Here is a 17,956-nt window from a genome sequence, read left to right as displayed (position 1 = left end):
TATTAAATGTTATTGCAGTAGTTCCATGCCAGACAATGGTGGAATTAATTTTACGGGGAGAGTTGCTAATGACATACAGATGCTTATTTTATTGCTTTTACTTGGTCTCTGTTAAATGTTCTGTCACGCTTCACCTGTATTCTGTTATGTTTTTACTTATCTCTTCACTTGCACTGTTATCATCAAGTATCACATTTCTTGATGGGAGCTTGTTTTTTCCGCTCAGCCTGTCAGCGTGTCAAGTGGCAACACCGACACCAACATGCAGAGAGAGATTCGTTTGCCACTGACCCCTTCATTTAAGATGGACAGACAGAAAAATAAATAAATAAGTAAATAACAAACAAATAAATATGCACTTTGTACTACATATAAAATCACGCCTCAGATACAACATTATATTTTTGTTTCTAGCACTCCTGATTGACTGCAAAGCATATCTGAAAAGAAGTCAGATGTTATGTACATCTGCATTCCTTACATCCAAGATGCAAAGTGTGAACAACATGGCTCAATAGTGGTGCAAGAATGTAGCTCGTCTTCAGATTCAAATTTATTTCAGGAGATTGCATGAAATTTACAAAGTTTACATATGCAGTAGGTTACATACACAAAGTTACGAAGTTACATATACAGTTAGTGAGGCCCTGTCTGTTATCTAACACTGTAGCATTTGCTTGGGGGCATTATTGTAGGAAGTGTCTACAGGAAAGGTACAAGAGGCGTGCGCATCAAATTAAAGCATTCAGACTTCAAAACGCTGAATGTCTATTTTTAAGCTGTAACAGATGTTAGACCAAGGCGACCCGAATTGTCCTGAGGACCGCACAAACTATGACACAACTAAAGTGAAATGACAAAATATGGCAAGGGAGGACAACGAGCACATGCAAAACTAAGCTGCCAACTATAATCCCACTCTGAATTCGTAAAGTAAACGAGAAGTATGGCACGAGCAGCCAAAATGTGAGAAACGCGTGGCTAGAATACAATGCAAAAAATAATATTACCCGCATAAATGGCGCAACAGTGACTCAAAAAATTCATTTTTCACCAAAAGAAGTGAAACCGCTACATGGGGGGCTCCTCACAGGCTATGAGGATGATTTATTCAGCAGATATGATGGGTAGAATGAATGGATGGACAGCTTTGGGGCACCCATATTACTCGTATACACATAACTTGCTTTTGCTTTTCCAAAGGGGCCCCCTCACCAGGTCTGGTCATTTTGAGCTGACAAGGCAGTGCACACAATCTGCGCTAACAATCGTGTCTTCTAAGTATTACATTCCTACGCGCCGCGGAAAAGAGCTTCAAATTTCAAACCTAACTCAGTTTGCCCTTCTCCTCATGGGCGCCGCGCTAACAGCCGGAGAGTCGACGTATTCACACAATTGTGCCTACGTACATGGCAGTGCTGTGACATCACTCACCCAGTGACACGTGACTTGGAGAATTATACAAGGCAACATCAGTTATTTGTTTAATCTGTTGCTTCAATAGACCAAAAAGTTTTGAGAAATAATAAACATGCAAACCGAATGTCTGCGTGTTTTTGTTTTACCTCGCACCGTAATAAGAGAGATGTACTTCTGTTCTGCCTGCTTGTTCCCAAGCTTGCACGCAGAGGACGAAACTGTCACTTTCTACCGTGCTCCAGCGATGTGATCATGCTCTTTAATCCTCTCGCTTATGCCTCAGTGCTCATAACTGGCACTGACTTATACCACTAATCAGGTGTTCTCGTGCAGAGCGCGCAAAACTGTCCGCCGTGTGAAACAACACAAATGCAACAGGTCACGCGCGAGACCGTCACCGGACGGGCGCCACTAAGCAAAAACACGAGAGAGAAAAAAAAAATAAGGCAGGGCCCGTGACGTATTCATCACACGATCCTCCGGTTCCGGTATGGGAGAACGCAGGAAAGGAATTTCGCTTGCGGGGGCTAGACGGGGAAAGTGGAGAGAGTGTCTATGTTGGTGGTGACGCTCGCATCTTAAAATCATGGGTTCGCAGCACCTCAAATATTTCTATCTCTGCTATTAATGAACTAATTTGAAAGTTCTTACTGTAGAACACTCCGTAGAAGGCACATAATAACTTCCAGCACATAACAAAAACTTGCTATGTGGCCTGGCGAGGGGCCTTTTAACTAGATTAGTAATGTATTATTTTTTAATTACGAGAACTCACAAAGACAGCTCCCACATAACTTGGTAGCCATGTTACCTATATTTATTACAGTGTTATATCGAACACCTGGGTACTGCCGTCTCAACATGCCAGAAAGTAGAATAGCTACTAATGCATATATGCAGTACAGTATAGACCACTTATAACGTAACCGCTTATAGTGCAGGACCGGATATAGTGCGGTCTTTACAGACTCCCGTTAATGTTCCCATAGCACTCACTCTATAAACGTATCGCTTATAGTGCAGTTGCAGGAAACGAAATACCGGTTCAGTGCAGGTTGCCTGGGAGTACGGAAGTCAGCGGAGACGGCGAACGCTCCCCTCAAACGGCCCAAGGAGTGCTCGAGGAAGAAGAGAGACGAAGTGGAGGAGAAGGGCACGTGGTGCGAACGAAACAGCCAGTGAGGCTGAAACCAGAATCTTGAGTGCGAGTCGTTAAATATCACGGCGCGCATAGGCGAGCGAGGGCCACGAAACTGCCAACGCCATCCAACGTTCGCTTCACGATAATGGCAGTAAACGAAACTTCAGGGAGCGGGCGGCGCCGGCACAGCACGGCGAAGGGCGCACGCGGAGACCGTGGAATGCGAGGGAGGAGGGCGGCAGGAAAGCGGATTTCGCCTCGGCAACTCCGCTGCTTCGGTGGCTCCCCCTCGCCCTCCCTCGTAGCTCCCTCACTTTCGACTGTCACCGTGCGCGGCCCGCCGCCGTGCAGGCGCCACCCCTCCAGCCGGCTCGGCGCCAGCTCCCGAAGTTTAGTTTCTGCCGTTATCGGGAAGCGGGCGTTTGCCAGCGTGGGCAGTTTTCGGTTGACCAACCTAGGACAAGCGCCGCTGCTTGCCTCTGCGCCGTAGCCGCAGCATGCAAGTCAACACGGCTTGAAAGTAGAGGAAGCATAAAGGAGAAAGAATGGGCTCACTGCCATTTTCTACTGGTGGCTACGGTAGCGTGGCTGAGACTTCGGCACGTCGTGCATGTTCCAGCGCAACGCAGAATCGGCGACCTTGCCATTTGAGTGAGAGTTGAATCTCCGCCGCGTTTTTTTTTTTTTCCGTCTTTTTTTTTCGCACGCGACACTGAGGGGTCTCTCCTAAGTTCTCCTAAGTTTTGGCGGTGCCGGAGCAATGCCTGTCAGAGCGCCACTGCATGATTTGGTTCGAATTACCGGAGATTCCGACTGACCAAATTGAATGCAAACGTTCTAGCTGCATTCCTCGACTGTCGCATACACGTGGCGGCTCGCTGCCATGGTTTGCATATGTGCAGGGCCTTAAAAATTGTTGCTTTGGTTATAGTGCGGTACCGCTTATAGTACGGATAGTCGCAACTCCGGCGACTTACGTTACAAGCGGTCTACACTGTACTAGAGAGCAGTACCCAAAAAAAAAACAGCCGTATAGGATAAATGCCCAGTACCATATCCAATAGATCTACTGAGGCTGCTGTAGCAACCTTCTTGTTTATGCATGTGACTGACCAAACTTATTGACAGTGGTGCAGCAAGAAAATTTACAAAAAAGTAGAAGTGGTAGAGGATTACAAAATGCAATAAGTTAAAAAATATAAAACACTATGCAGATAGTTATGGCAATACACGAACACGTTAAGGAGAGGAGGTGAATTCACACCTGTTATAGGCTACTATATAAGCAGTTTTGAACTGTTGTCTGCAGACTATAGGGCGCTCTTAAGGAGTTCAAAGCAGTGGCGCACCGACGGGGGGGGGGATTCGGGGGTTGGAACCCCCCCCCCCCTGAGGCCGAGGGGCTCCTTAAAGGAGTTCAAAGTGGTATTCAGGACTGCTTTAGAGATTCATCACTCGTCAGCTCATCTGTCATAAAAGTGAAAGAGATTGCTGGACAAGGCCATTTTCAACAATCTATAAGTATGAAGCCACATTTTCCACATTAATCCTATAAAATTCAATTGTGTAAAAGAGGGTCCCCTGGTGAAATGGACTTGCAACTTGTACTGCCATCAACTATACTCGTCCTCAAGCTGTTGTTTCTAACATGTAATACCACTTCTACAATGACAGCCACACTGTGGGCAACATTTCAAGCACATAACATAACTGTGGCAGTTGTAAATTTAACATGTTGTCGTCATGTCCATAGCTTGATGTATGCTTCTCAGTGCATGTTTTGCTTAGAAAAGAAAATTCACTAGTTCACACTGATCTTCGGAAGACCCTAGAACGAATCAAGAGGTCAGCTATAAGTCTGAGAACCAGGGCCCGTATTCACAAAAAAAGGATTTATGCTAGAGCAGATGCTAGCCAATCGTGATATTGGACATATTATTAGTGAAAGCAGTCGAATAATGGCAAACAGCCCTTGCGAATGAGAACCTTTGTCAATTCAGCCCCTTGTTCTCAACCAAATGTCATGCTTTCACCACAGCATTCTGCCACCACCTAAAGGTTACAAGCTTTGCCCACCTAGCACTTTGTCTACGCCGCCTGCCTTTGAAACAGCCTGGCGTCCTATGTGACGGCAGCACAGCCGAGTCAAAAACGTTGCAGTGATCATCCTTGTGTCAAAGTCTGGGCAGTGGAGAAGGCTTGAGAGAACTTCAATTGCCCCATAGTCCTTGACCCTTGTCACCATGGCAACATGGAAGGATGCTTCAAGAGAACAGCAGCCTATTAAGCTTCAGACAGTAACAATGAGTAACATACAGAAAAATTACGTGCACCATAACAGTCCTCATGCAACACTACTTCTTGATAACCTATCCAGGATACTGAACTCAGTCTTAGCAACTAAAATAAAAGCTAATGTAAGGCATTAAGTCCAGCTTGTAGATGGAATTTTAATAGTCTTGTTTTGTTGCTGCAAGCTGGAATAACTTACAACAGTGTTACCCCTGATAAAGAGCAGTTCAGATATTTTACAACTTTTTCTGACGTTCTGTCAGTATTGAAAGGGTTAAATACAGATGAAACCGCTTATTTATACAGGGTGTCCCAGCTAATGTTAACCATGCTGTTAAAAAAAATGGTCCAATGCCCGGTTATGAGACCTACAGTGTTCGATCGTCAGTCCTCTTCCACCACTGTGATAAATTTTGAGTACTAAATACTTAGCTAATTAAAGAAGATTAATTATTCAGCTTTTTAATTTTTGAATTAAAGGCATGACTTCCAATGAAAAAGCTGCTATTGCATCCTAAAACATCCCAGTCATTTTCAGTGCGACACATCTTGTGTAATTATTTTTTATGTACTTTACTCGCAGCACATGCAATACGAAAATAGCTACGTGACTGAGTGCCCGAACGTGGCAACACTAGTGGCCCCAAAAGTGTTTTCAATTAACTAACCTCACTCACTGCCTGACTCGACAAACTGGAACTATCACACCGAACACACACAGCGAGCAATCAGCGAAAGCCAAGACCAATATCAACAGCTTGCCATTTCCAGGTAGTTGCCAAGTCAGGCAATGAGTAGAGTTGGTTCCTTATAGACTTCCAGAAAAAAAAGTACAGCTTAGACCACTTACAACGTAACTGCTTCGAGTAGTCCAGAACTGGCTATAGCACAGTTTTATCTGACTTCCGCTTACCCTCCCATAGAACTCCACGTATACGCAAACTGCTTATAGTGCAGCCACGCAAGACGAAATACCGGTAAACCGAAATAGCGTGATTTCAATTTGTCGGCAAACATCTGGTGGACCTCTTAGTGCCCTTCACTCGTTAGCCATTTAGACATTAATGACTAATTGTAACTGACGACCGCAAACGTTGATTTTCCTTGAAAAGGTGTCCGAATTTGTGTTGTAATATCAAGCTGCACGCCATTCAGCCCTAAAAATGCTGTTCATGCATTACGATCACAAAAATAGGTGTATGCAAGTGTGATATCAAACAGATAGAAACATATGCACTTAACAGCGAAAAACTTCTGTCTATATCAGAGAAGCCACACACTGCCCCAAGTGAAAAAGAATTAAACAGCAGATCTTACCGCCTATGAATGCGGCCTATAAGTGCTTCTAGGTCGGACTTTCAAGAGAAGTATGGAAATCTGCAGGACGGCGATTGTGGATAGATGGTAACCGATCAACTTATTTTTATCCTTTTGAACTCTGTACTTCTCACCAAATTTAAGTGCTCAAAGCTTGATGTTATAGTTCAGCGGAAATCCGCTAAGCTGCATCACCTGTCAGAACTTGTGTTGTCAAAAATGTAACTGGTTACACGTAATTGCTAACCGAAAGAGTAATTACAGTGAGCATAACCAAGTAATCAAAGTATTAGTTAAATTACAAAATTACTAAAACATGTAACTGATTACAATAATTAACTACATGTTATTTGTTATGTAAATGTCTGGTTCCTTGAAACTGGTTTTGGGGCCACTAGCATCACGCGGATCTTTTTGGATTTTGTGCTCTACGAGTAAAGTGTGCAAAAAATGAACGGGCTGTTTTAGGATGCAGTAACAGCTTTCCTTGAAGTCACACGCTTAATTCAAAAAATTTGTTCATTATTATTGTCAAATTAGCCAGATGATTAGCACACAAAAATTATCCGGGCAACAGAAGAAGACTGATCACCAAACCCTGTAGGTCTCGCAACTGTATATTGTACCGGGATTTTTTTAACAGTTTGGCTAACGTTAGCTGGGACACCCTGTGGACTGGTTGCATGGTGGCCTACACTTGAAGCCATCTGTTTATTTCGTATACTTATGTACTTTTTTTTTTGCGTATAGAAAACCTAGAACAGTTTTATATATATATATATATATATATATATATATATATATATATTTCATTTTTTTAGAAATATAGATGACACAAAATTTAGAGGATACTAATGGTGCTTCATAGTGTATGCGTAGTACAGCCTACAGTGTGACTTGTCTTTTCTAAGGTCCTCTTCACATACACAAGGTGTCTTGTGTCCCCCTAATTCTAAAACTTCCAACTATTGAAATCTCACCTTTACCTCAGTGTGCACACCTTATAAAAAATAAAAAATAAAAGAAAAAAATGTAGGGGCACGCAAATATTCTAATCGAATAATCACTATTCGTAAATGCGAATATTTTTCGAATACTTTTCAAATATTTCCAAATATCAACTTCGCCCAAATAAACATAGATTTGAGCAAAATTACAGTAAATTTTCACCCCCGCAGGCGTAGTACAGGCATAAAACATGAGAACTTGCGCAGTGAATCAGGCTACGTATCTTAGGTAGCCATACTTTACAGGCTGTACAGCGATCATTTGCGCTCTCTGAAGAGTCCTGTGCATGCGAAGATACTACTTGTTTGCTCCTAATGCTTCACTTGTGCTTTTAATAAGCAACGCTTCATAACGTGCTATATAATGACAAAAACTTGCTAATTTTGAGAATACTGGGACATGAACATGGATCATAGTAATTGTGATAACGGCTATTCATTATTTGCAAAATATTCGAAAAGCATTCGATTCGCTTCTTAAACTATTCAATTCGTATTCTATTCGGTCTCAAAAATCACTATTCGCACCCCCCTAAAAAATGTAGAACATCAGAACTAGATAAGAAATTTACATTACTTTAACTCCACCTCATCCTTTTTCTTTAACTGCAAGAACATAGACTGTATGCTAGAATTATGGACACACTGGAATCTGGTAAGTACAGTATAATCAACAAACCGTCAATATTTTATTTTATAAATACTGCAATCACCATGCGGTGATTTTAGCAGGGTGGTACAAGCATAATGAATATATTGGTATCTGCAGAAAATGCACAGGTTCATAAAGACTGCTATTTGAATAAATACAAAGCATACAGGTTAGGCACACACAATGTTACACTAAAGAAGTAAAACACTGTCACTGCAAACATGGTACAAACTAAATAATGTCACTGTAAACATGATAAGAAAGAAGTTAATGTTGGCGCAGAGACAACATTATTTTTTAGCTGGTTCCAGTCCACTATTGTGTGCGGAAAAAAAGAATACTTAAGAGTTGCTGCGTGATGAAAAAGGAGTTATAGTGAAATTATGTCTTTGCCGAGTAGCGTATCCAGAGGAGAAGGCTACGATCTTTGTTATGTCCATCTTGTAATGCCCCTTTATTAGTTGATACAAGAACTTCAATCGTGAACAACGATTTCTTTGCGCCAAAGAAGAAAGATTAGCCCTCTTTAAAAGTTCTGTAACGGAAGTTCTCGTAAATGTGTTATAAATAAAACGCACAGCTCTTCTTTGTACCTATTCTAGTTTGGCGATGTTAGTTTTTGTAAACTAAGTTTTGTAGTATGTGGCCATTACAAATGGAAAACAAAAAAATTTAAATAAACAGTATTGTGGAACCTTAAAAAAATTATATAAAGCTATTGCTGTACTCTGAAAGTCTGCAACAGAGTTAACCTACTACACATGACTTGTGCCAGCTGCAACAATAGTTCAATTATGAGTATTACCATTTTAAGGGCCTGCAAAAACTTTTTCTTTAATTTAGGAAACAGCATTTTTGTACTGCACATCAGAATAGTGAATTATTTGCAGATTCGAAATACATAATACATGTAAGTAGTAAACTCGCAACTAGTTTCTGAAAATACCAAATAACAAAATAAAACATCAAGCAAATATCAAAACTATTATTGTTGTTAGCGACATCCAAGTTGCTGAACTTCTCCCACTGCACTGAAAGCACTGCCATCACTGTCAATGCTTTCATGCAGAAGCAAATGATCAGAGCTTGATGACTCAATCAATTGAAATTCGCACTTTTGCAATGAGCACCGCAACACATGACTGGAAGCCACTATTTTCCCTTTTGCCAGACGAACTAGCGTTACTGAATATTCTCTACAGTAACTCTAGGATGAACAGACTTGCAAGGCCCTTTAGTGCCCACAGAGGAAATGTACCAAAACATTAAAATGTAGTGGACGAACCCAGCTTCTCACCAGCCCTTAAAAAGAGCACCTAAACAAGTGGACGAGCCAGACTCGTCCTTGGCACCTGTTGCAAAAAAAAAAAACATTGTAACCGAGTAAGACTAGTGTACAGCACTGAAAGGGTTAAGACAACCAGCTATAAATGTGATTGGCCACATAGTTCAATACGTCTTCCAAATTATTTTATTAATAAACGAAAAGAAAATGTCCATTTTCTACTCCTTATTTTTATTGAAGATGAACAATCAGTGAAGACAGTATCATTTTACCGTGAATGTGTTAAAACAGATGCACACAACTGAATAATTTAATAATACAAAGCTACCTAAACAATGGTGCGACAATGCCACTTCCAAAAAGATAACAGCAACTTCATGCTGTGTAGGATGAATGATGCAAGATGCATCATTCGAAGGCTTATTATAGACACATGGAAGCACCTCTGTGCAGCAGCTCCGACTCACCTTCCTGGCCACTGTGGTCTGTCACAGTCTGAAAAGTCCTCACACATTCTCTCAAAAGCTTCAGGGATGGTGCCGCATGCACATCTGCAAAGACAATGATGTGGATTGAACACATGATTAAAATCTCAAGATAGGAACGGAGCCAAAAACACTGCCACAATGTCATCAAGGAGCAACTGCAAGAACATAGCTTGTTTGGATGTGCTAAATCTTGCTAGGATGTGCATGTTTGTTTTTTTTTCAAATAACTAATGCTGTAGTTAGGTGCGCTCAAAACTTGCGTAGGGCCAAAACATTCACAGGAAATGTTGTCTAATCCCGAGTTTATAAGTTAGTGCATTATAACTAATCTTGAAACATGATCGTACACAATGAAGCCAGGTTAGACATATCACCTACAATTGTGATTGCCTCCGCGACTAGTTACCTACCAAACAAACAGATTTTCAGGGGCATAACCCCTTGAGGCACCAATTAATTATGTCCAGTGAAAATTTAGTTTTACAACTCTTGCATCTTTCATCTGCTCTAATTTACATATTCTTCTTTATGTGTATTCAATTACTACTATATAACTTTACTGTGCAACTATATTGTTAGTTATTTTGTGTAATGTGCAATAGGACATAATGTTCCTATATTGTTCATATATATGTGCGTATACATACAGGGTGTTTCTGCGAACACTTTCAAAATTTATTTAAGGTTGCCTGTGGCAGATAGCCCAATTCTAGTTAATGAGGTGGTCTACTCGAAGCGGCGGACATTACTTGCACAAAAACTTGAAACGCATGATCAACTAATTAACAAAAATTCACTAATTAAGTTTTTAACTAATTACCTGATGGCCAATATTGCAATTTACAAATTGTAGCCGTGGAGTTCGCAAGGCGGATCCACTTAGAATTAATTCGCAGGATGACACCAGGTTCGAGATATTAATTCCCGAACATTGCGGAGAAATGCATTGGCGTTCCAGTTAATTTTGTGCTTCAATGCAAAAAGCGACGTTTTGTTAAGAGCCTAACTGGAACGCCAATGCATTTCTCCTCAAAGTTCGGGAATGAATATCTCGAAACTGATGTCATCCCGAGAATTCGTTCCAAGTGTATCGCCTTGTGAACTCCACGGCTACAATTTGTAAATTGCAATATGGACCATCAGGTAATTAGTTAAAAACTTAATTAGTGAATTTCTGTTAATTATTCGATTATGCATTTCAATTTCTTATGCAAATGATGTCCGCCTCTTCGAGTAGACGAGCTCATGAACTAGAATTGTGCTATCTGCCACAGGCAACCTTTAAGAATTTTTGAAAGTGTTCGCTGAAACACCCTGTATATGCATTTTACACCATTTTTTCATTGCTCCCTGTCCCCAATGGTCACACTCTAGGGAATCGGGGCGCGTCAAGCTGCTCAGCCTTTTTGCTGGTTTCCTTGTATAGTGTATATGCATTATACAGAAAAAGTAATGTATTGTGTCTTCATAATCATGTATGTAAGTGTGCAGTTGCATAAATGATTAAGCTTCAGCGAGTTTGTCAAGGTCACAGAATGTGGACTCCATGCAAGAACTCTCTACAAGAATGTCAGATATCAGAGCATTTAACTACTTCATGTTAAGCATACTTGGAAAGCACCTATACAGCCATTTGAAAAACATGCCCGATTTAGAACATTACGAAACACGATGAAAGAAGTGAACCCTCTACATGACAACACACTGACACCAAGAGCAAACATCCAACATTCTACCTTGCAACTTGTTTTACAACACTTTACAACATAGGTTAGTAAAACATTTTCTCGGGCAAGTTGGTTCATAATGAAGAAGGATAAAAGAGTAGCGCCAATCCTGTGTGCTCATCACGTCCACGTTTATTCCATGCTATTATTTTATAATTTACACATATTATTCAAACTTTCTGCACAGGTCCAATCAGAAGTATTTCAACATCTATGCGACATTTCTGAAATATTATTTTCATCACTGCTTTTTCTTTTCATGCCCTATCTTAACATGCACAACTGTGCCGACAACGCGTGAGGGGTGTAATCCATGCCAAGCTAGACGTAAAGTTTGCCTTCAGTATACCGTTAACCATGGAAAATTACAGCACACTGGTGCTTCCTTGATACCTGTAAATGGTTGCACGTGTACAAAATTTACAAGCACCATAAAATATTCTTTAAGTTTCAATTTAAGTGAAACAATACAATACGCAAGGACCATCAATAGTGACAGCAATAATACCAAACAACATCCAAGGACACATCCTTGAATCTTACCTGGAATTCATCTGATATATGCACTTTCAATGTGAGAAAGATATTGTTGCTTCTGTTAACATATTAGTACTTTACCTTATCTATTGGTGTACAATGAAAATGCGCTGCAACTTATGTTAGTATTGAACTACACTTGAAGAGAGAAAATTGGAGAAGTTGGTATAGGCTCAATATTAAGACTAACCATGCAGCAAAGACGAGGACGAAGGTGAGCTTGTGTTCCATCACTCACCTTCGTCCTCAATGCACTGAGTAAATTGCATAACAAAAGTGGTCCTGTCTGTTGGGCATGTTAGACATTGCTTTTTTTAAAGAGCTTGGTTTGGCCCCAAAAAGAAAGTTGAAAATCTGCGTGTTGAGTACACCTCGCTTGGCTTCTCAGAAGCCCACAAGAATTTTACCAAGTCCAATGCACATATTTCTGATCAAGCGACGGGGTAAGCAGAAACCGCGGCTTACCATTTGTTTGACTATTTTAAACGCCACTTGCTGTTCACAAGCTAAGGTCATTTAGTTTTAAGCCATTTGAATTCGTATCTATGCTCTCAGACTGCAAGAAAACAAATGCAACAAAAACCCCACATACATGAAAAAATTTGACTTGCCTGAGAGGACAGCCAGGCCAACTGCAGGTGGCAAGCATCTGAATGATGGCAACACATCAATCAGGTTGCTCCAACGAAGCTTGCAAAAATGACCTTCGTCCATCGACCATACTACAGCCATGTCTTCAGTCACTTCGACAACAAGCATTCTCAGCAAACGATCACTCGATACAAACAGGCCAACAATGTCACCAGCGTTTGGAGGATCTTCTCGAGGTGCACTAGTCAAGCCTTGGTGAAACTCAGCCAGCAACAAGTTCAGGGTGTCTACACTTGCTTTGCCATTGGCGCCACGGTAGACTATTAAATGTCGAGCATCTACACACCGGATCACATCTAAAGTCTTCAGGTCGGACACAGGGAATGGATTCACCTTACGCACAGCTTTGGGTTGGCCTATGAGCATATCTTGTGGTGGTTCCTGGTAACAGTCCTTGTCCCACATGCAAGTGCTACCACCAGGTATACAGGCACTTTGGCAACTGATAGTGTAAGTAAGTGGTTTAATACTTTTTGCTGCCTGGCCAAGCATGCACTTCCACAGCTCCTCACTCTGCTCATCTTCCAGTATGCTTACTGTGCCTGCAAGCTTACGGTATGCCTGCGTTTCATAGAAGTTTGTCATTTCTCTGTCAGTGACAGTGCAGATACTTGGTGGTCCACGTGATTCGAGTTTACAGAGTTTCACCAAAAGTTTCATGAACTTGCCATTGTTCAGAGCTATACGACGACCTGGTGGATCCTTCCTGACCGCCTCCCGGATTTTGACAAGAGTTCTCTGCGCTGACAGACAAACAGTGCAGAGGTACACACCGGCTGTGCACTCGCGTTCCAAATGCATTGTCGTGAAGTACCGGACAAATTTATCGGTCATATCGGCGACTGTCTCAAACTTCTCACGGGGCTGCTGCAAGAGGCTTTTCTTTTCGGCTTCGCGCGCTGTCTGGAGATCGCCAAGGTCGTCAACAGAATGCGATGTTCGGCGACAATGCGCATTTGGTTCCGAGTTCGGCTCTTTGGCAAATGACACATGCCTGCCATCACAGATTCCAGACGACTGATGCCAAGTTTCAGACCTGCACTTATCCGATTCTTGGACGGATGAAGTTCCCGAGTTAGATCTGGAGTTAGCATGCACAGGTGCACTCTGCATGCAACAGGTGTCCGAGTGTGAACGTGGGGCTCTAAGGCCCTCCATCTCGAGCGTGTATGCAACTAGCACAGTGTCACGCAAAATGCTAGTACCCCCGGTCCCCGTCTCAAAACAATAAGTTGTTCTTCAACACGGAAACAGGCGAAACAACCAATCGCACAATACGGCGCAGAAAAACAAAGGAGACAAAGCCTCACTTACAGAAGTACCCATGTAAAAGCAGTAAAATTTCTCGAATAAACTCACGTCGGGTGAAAACTTTGTTATGCAGTGTGTGCCTCTGCTGAAGTCTATTGCAGCCCTCGCCGTTAGCACATTGACCGTTATGCAAGCACACTCACCCGGCGCGGCACCACTACAGCACGACTTCAGCACAGAACACCTGTGCTGCCGTCGGTTCCTGCCGGTTCTTCCCGCCGTTCCCACCATGGTTCCCACCTTCCGACCATAGAGGTTCCGTGAAACTTTGACTTTATGCGTCAACTTACGAAAAACTTATGCAACTTATTAAAAAATACAAAGAAAAATGTACATCAATTTTCTGAAACTTTTGAAACCACTCGTTGGTTGCTTTCACATTTCACACGTTGGTTCCAAGTTGGTTCGTTATTCTAAAACGGGGAGCGTCATAGAGTGTTTCTCACTATAATATAGTGAGAAATGCGTGATAAGTGGTTCTTGAGGGAAAGGGAAAGGTTGGCGCTATCTTCTGCAGCCCTTGAGGGAGCACGGCTCAGCGCCAAGAAATGCGTGAAGCTTTTCTGGGGAACTGCCACCACTAGATGATAAGTGGTTCTTGAGGGAAAGGGAAAGGTTGGCGCTATCTTCTGCAGCCCTTGAGGGAGCACGGCTCAGCGCCAAAAGAGATGCAAAACTTCCGGACATTTTGAGCACCCCCCCCCCCCCCCAATCGAAAAAAAAAAAAGTTTTTTTCAGGTTTTTTTCTGAAATTTTGAAAAAAATGGAAAAGAACAAATTTTCTTGAGCATATAGTCAATAGTTTATTGCCAAATGTAAAAAGCCATAACTCTCATTATGTAAATAACAGAAGTGAAATGCTTTCTGTCTTTTCACAAACGAATGCAGGGTTTAACAAATCGAAGACAAGCCAGAAGCATCACCGCGAACGCGTTCAGTTCTCTGTGAACGGGTGCGGCTTCTTAGCTAACATAACGCGCCCAAGGGCGCGTTATGTTAGCGCGCTCCGAACTCCAAAGGAGCACGCTCGAGTGCGCTCGAGTGCGACGCCTTCGGAGCTTAACTTAACGGCGATATTCGCCGACTGCTTTCGGGTTACTTTCGGGTACTTTCGGGCGCACGAACGCGCCGTCTGGCGAATGTTATGTTGCTTCCGCAACCGCTATCGCATTGCGCGCGCTTTTTGAAGATGGCGCCGCCGATAAACACCCTCCTGCAGTTTTTGATAGACGATGAAGAGCTAGAAGAACTTGACGCGCAGCGACGGTCGCAGCAGCAGCGGCTTATGTATGCGATGCAAGCTGTTCGTGGTGTTCTCAGAGGTACCCTGTCAGAGGATTTATTTCTGCTCCGCGGTATGCTGACTGATGACTCATTGCCGATCGCAAGAGGACAGAAAGCCTTATGATCCGAGGCATCCAGGATTATGTGATCAACCTTGCGCCCAGATACACGTACACACAATTCAAAGAGCAGTGCCCCAACATCTTCCATGATACCATGAGGACCTGAAGAAATCATACACATGAACGTAGCGACGAGAAGGCGCCAAACTGCGACTGTTCGGTTACGTACCTGAGCGTCTGGCAAGTAATGATCGGGCCGTCATTTTCGGTTCGTGATAAGCTCAAACCGCGCCAACACGCGAAGTTCCCGATCATGCCTTGGAGCAGACGCCCGGCTGCGCAGCGGCGGCAGGAACGAGTGGGCAAGGAGCACGAACTTGCAAGTGGAAAGAGTCGGAAATACGTCATTTTTACGGAAGTCGTAGCAGGCGCGCGCTCTCGCGCACCGTCTCCAGGGTGGAGCGCGTAGAGCGCGCTCCGTAATTACGCACCGGAAGTCGCTTTTTAGCCGTTAAGTTTAAAAGAGCGCGCTCTGCTGGCTAGAGCGCGCTCGAGCGCCTTAACTTAACGCGCCCATTGTTACGGCAGTTAGAACTAGAGTGTACTAGACAATGGTTCTAGTACACTCTAGTCTCTAGTTAGAACAAAGAACACTGAAATGTCTCTTCTGTGGCTATTTCGTCGTGGCTTCGACTTGTCTCCCCGATCGTGAAGGTCTCCCCGACCGTGAAGTGCATGCACACGTCGGAAATTGGCCGTACAATTGCAGAATCTGCTTCCGCACGGCTTCATATGCGGACTTCCGCCACAGGTTGCACAAGTGCATGAAAGAAAGTCAAAATTGAACAATAACGGGCACCAAAACACGAGAAACCGCACCCGAATGACGACGCCACGCTGACGCTAGAGCTGACATTATGTGATATCGATGGCGAGTGGTCAGCCGTCGTTTGGTGTTTAGGTATCATGTGCGACGTTTCGGTTTCGTGTTCTGCGTCTCGCTTTCACGTTCAACGCTGGGTGTTGCCTAAGTTTTATTTCTGTACGTTTTTCCCCGCGGAAATTTTGGCCAATTTTTCCAACTGCGCCGAAAAAAACGGAAAAAACAGTTTTTTTCTTCGGAATTTTCTCGTTTTTTTCCGCACTTCGCATCCCTAGCCACCACAGAACACCTATGCCGTGGCGCTGCCGTTGCCGGACCCGTGGGCTTTCTCCGCTGTGGAAGCTGCGCCAAAGCGGCGGGCGTCTGCTACGCGCTTGATATTTTGGTCGCTATTAGCCAACATTGCGATAATTCAGGTCCTATGAAATACTACGTCACTGCAAGATAATACTACCACCGCACAGGGAACGCGTTTGTCGTGGTCCGAACTTACGCGGCTGTTTCAGGCACACATTCAGCGCGCACTTCATCGTGAGCGGAGGTATTTTAATTTAGTTAAGTGTGGCATGACGAACGTAAACGCACTGCAAAATATAATAAGCACGAGATGGCACGTATAACCAGGAAAACGAAGCAGATATAAACGGCTTGGTAATGCTAACGCTTTGCGCCCTTCATTTACTTTCTTTTATTTCACGTATTCGGCTTGCTTTACAAGACTGCCTCCCACGCTCTGCTGTTTCCTTCTTAACATGAAAGTAAATTTAGCAATTTATTCCGTATGCTCGCCGGTTCGTACATAGCAAATATACTTGCTGATCAATTATATCATTTAAATCAATGGTAAGCGGTTCAAGGAGCTAGCGCTTTTTTTTTTTACCACGCTGTTTTATTTAATTAAGGCTTAACGCTTTTTTCTTTTCAACAAATTGTGACGGAAAAGCTGATTATTAGCAGACGTACACCAATTAAACTTTTAAGCAAGCATATTAAACCACATCTTAAAATGGAGTTCGTCCTTGTTGGTGCATGTAGAGCTGATGTTTTTGCGCAAACAATACTACAACGAAGGTGGAGACAGGCAGGCACGAACGAGCGCTGTTTAGAAGGCCGAAATGTGTGCCTAGTTTTGGGGGATTATAAATTCAGTACTATATTTAAACACCCATGGCATTCTAGTCACCACGTTTGAAAACTGCAAGAACATAAGGGACAGCATTAAAAGTTTTCATTTGATGGCACGAAGTTTATTCTTTTTTTTTTCTATGCAGAACAAAGTGAAGCAAGTTCTTAATCTACAAGTCTTATTGAAAGAACAAAGAGCAGACGTTTTCAAAACTAAGTACAATATCACTTTGTACAAGAAAAAAAAATACCAAGCACAATAGGCACGGAGAAGCCTTAAACAGTACAATCAAAATATAACAACTAAAAAAAAAAAAAAAAAAAGCCGGCAGATCCCACGCCCTTTGGGAATCGATGTTATGCGAAGCAGTGTGCCTACCAAGTTATCGAAACGACCATGAGAGCACCAAGACATAGGCGGCTGTTTCATGAGCTACGTGACACGCATGTCATGACCTATCATTTATGTTCGTCATACACTCTTGTCATACTATGCCAATTTTGGTACATACGAAAACGACCATGAGAGTACCAAGACGGAGGCGGATAGATAGATAGATAGATAGATAGATAGATAGATAGATAGATAGATAGATAGATAGATAGATAGATAGATAGATAGATAGATAGATAGATAGATAGATAGATAGATAGATAGATAGATAGAATAGATAGATATAGATAGATAGATGAAATGATTCGCATTTAAAAAGTATATATGCGCATCATGTCCGCTACAATTAATGCCGTACATACCATTTGGTACATACAATAT

The 17,956-nt window shown here is 42.5% G+C and overlaps 1 protein-coding gene across 6 annotated transcripts in view; it reads right to left on the bottom strand.

Moving 5' to 3' along the window:
• Positions 1–13,851, bottom strand: part of LOC119436666 (uncharacterized) — a 91,359-nt gene extending 77,508 nt beyond the window's left edge. For 2 of the 6 annotated variants that reach the window (XM_049659549.1, XM_049659565.1), the window contains exons 1-2: positions 12,477–13,851; positions 9,581–9,664 (exon numbers count right to left, since the gene is read on the bottom strand). In XM_049659549.1, coding sequence (XP_049515506.1) covers positions 9,581–9,664; positions 12,477–13,674 — 1,282 coding nt within the window. In that variant the 5' untranslated portion in view covers positions 13,675–13,851. Of the gene's footprint in view, positions 1–4,636; positions 4,841–9,580; positions 9,665–12,476 lie in introns of all 6 variants that reach the window. The other 4 variants (XM_049659555.1, XM_049659570.1, XM_049659552.1 and 1 more) reach the window with 3 other exon arrangements.
• Positions 13,852–17,956: the final 4,105 nt, after the last annotated feature.

This window comes from Dermacentor silvarum, chromosome 1, assembly GCF_013339745.2.
Source record: "Dermacentor silvarum isolate Dsil-2018 chromosome 1, BIME_Dsil_1.4, whole genome shotgun sequence".
Taxonomy (NCBI): Eukaryota; Metazoa; Arthropoda; class Arachnida; order Ixodida; family Ixodidae; genus Dermacentor; species Dermacentor silvarum.
This window is presented reverse-complemented; position numbering and strand designations above follow the sequence as displayed.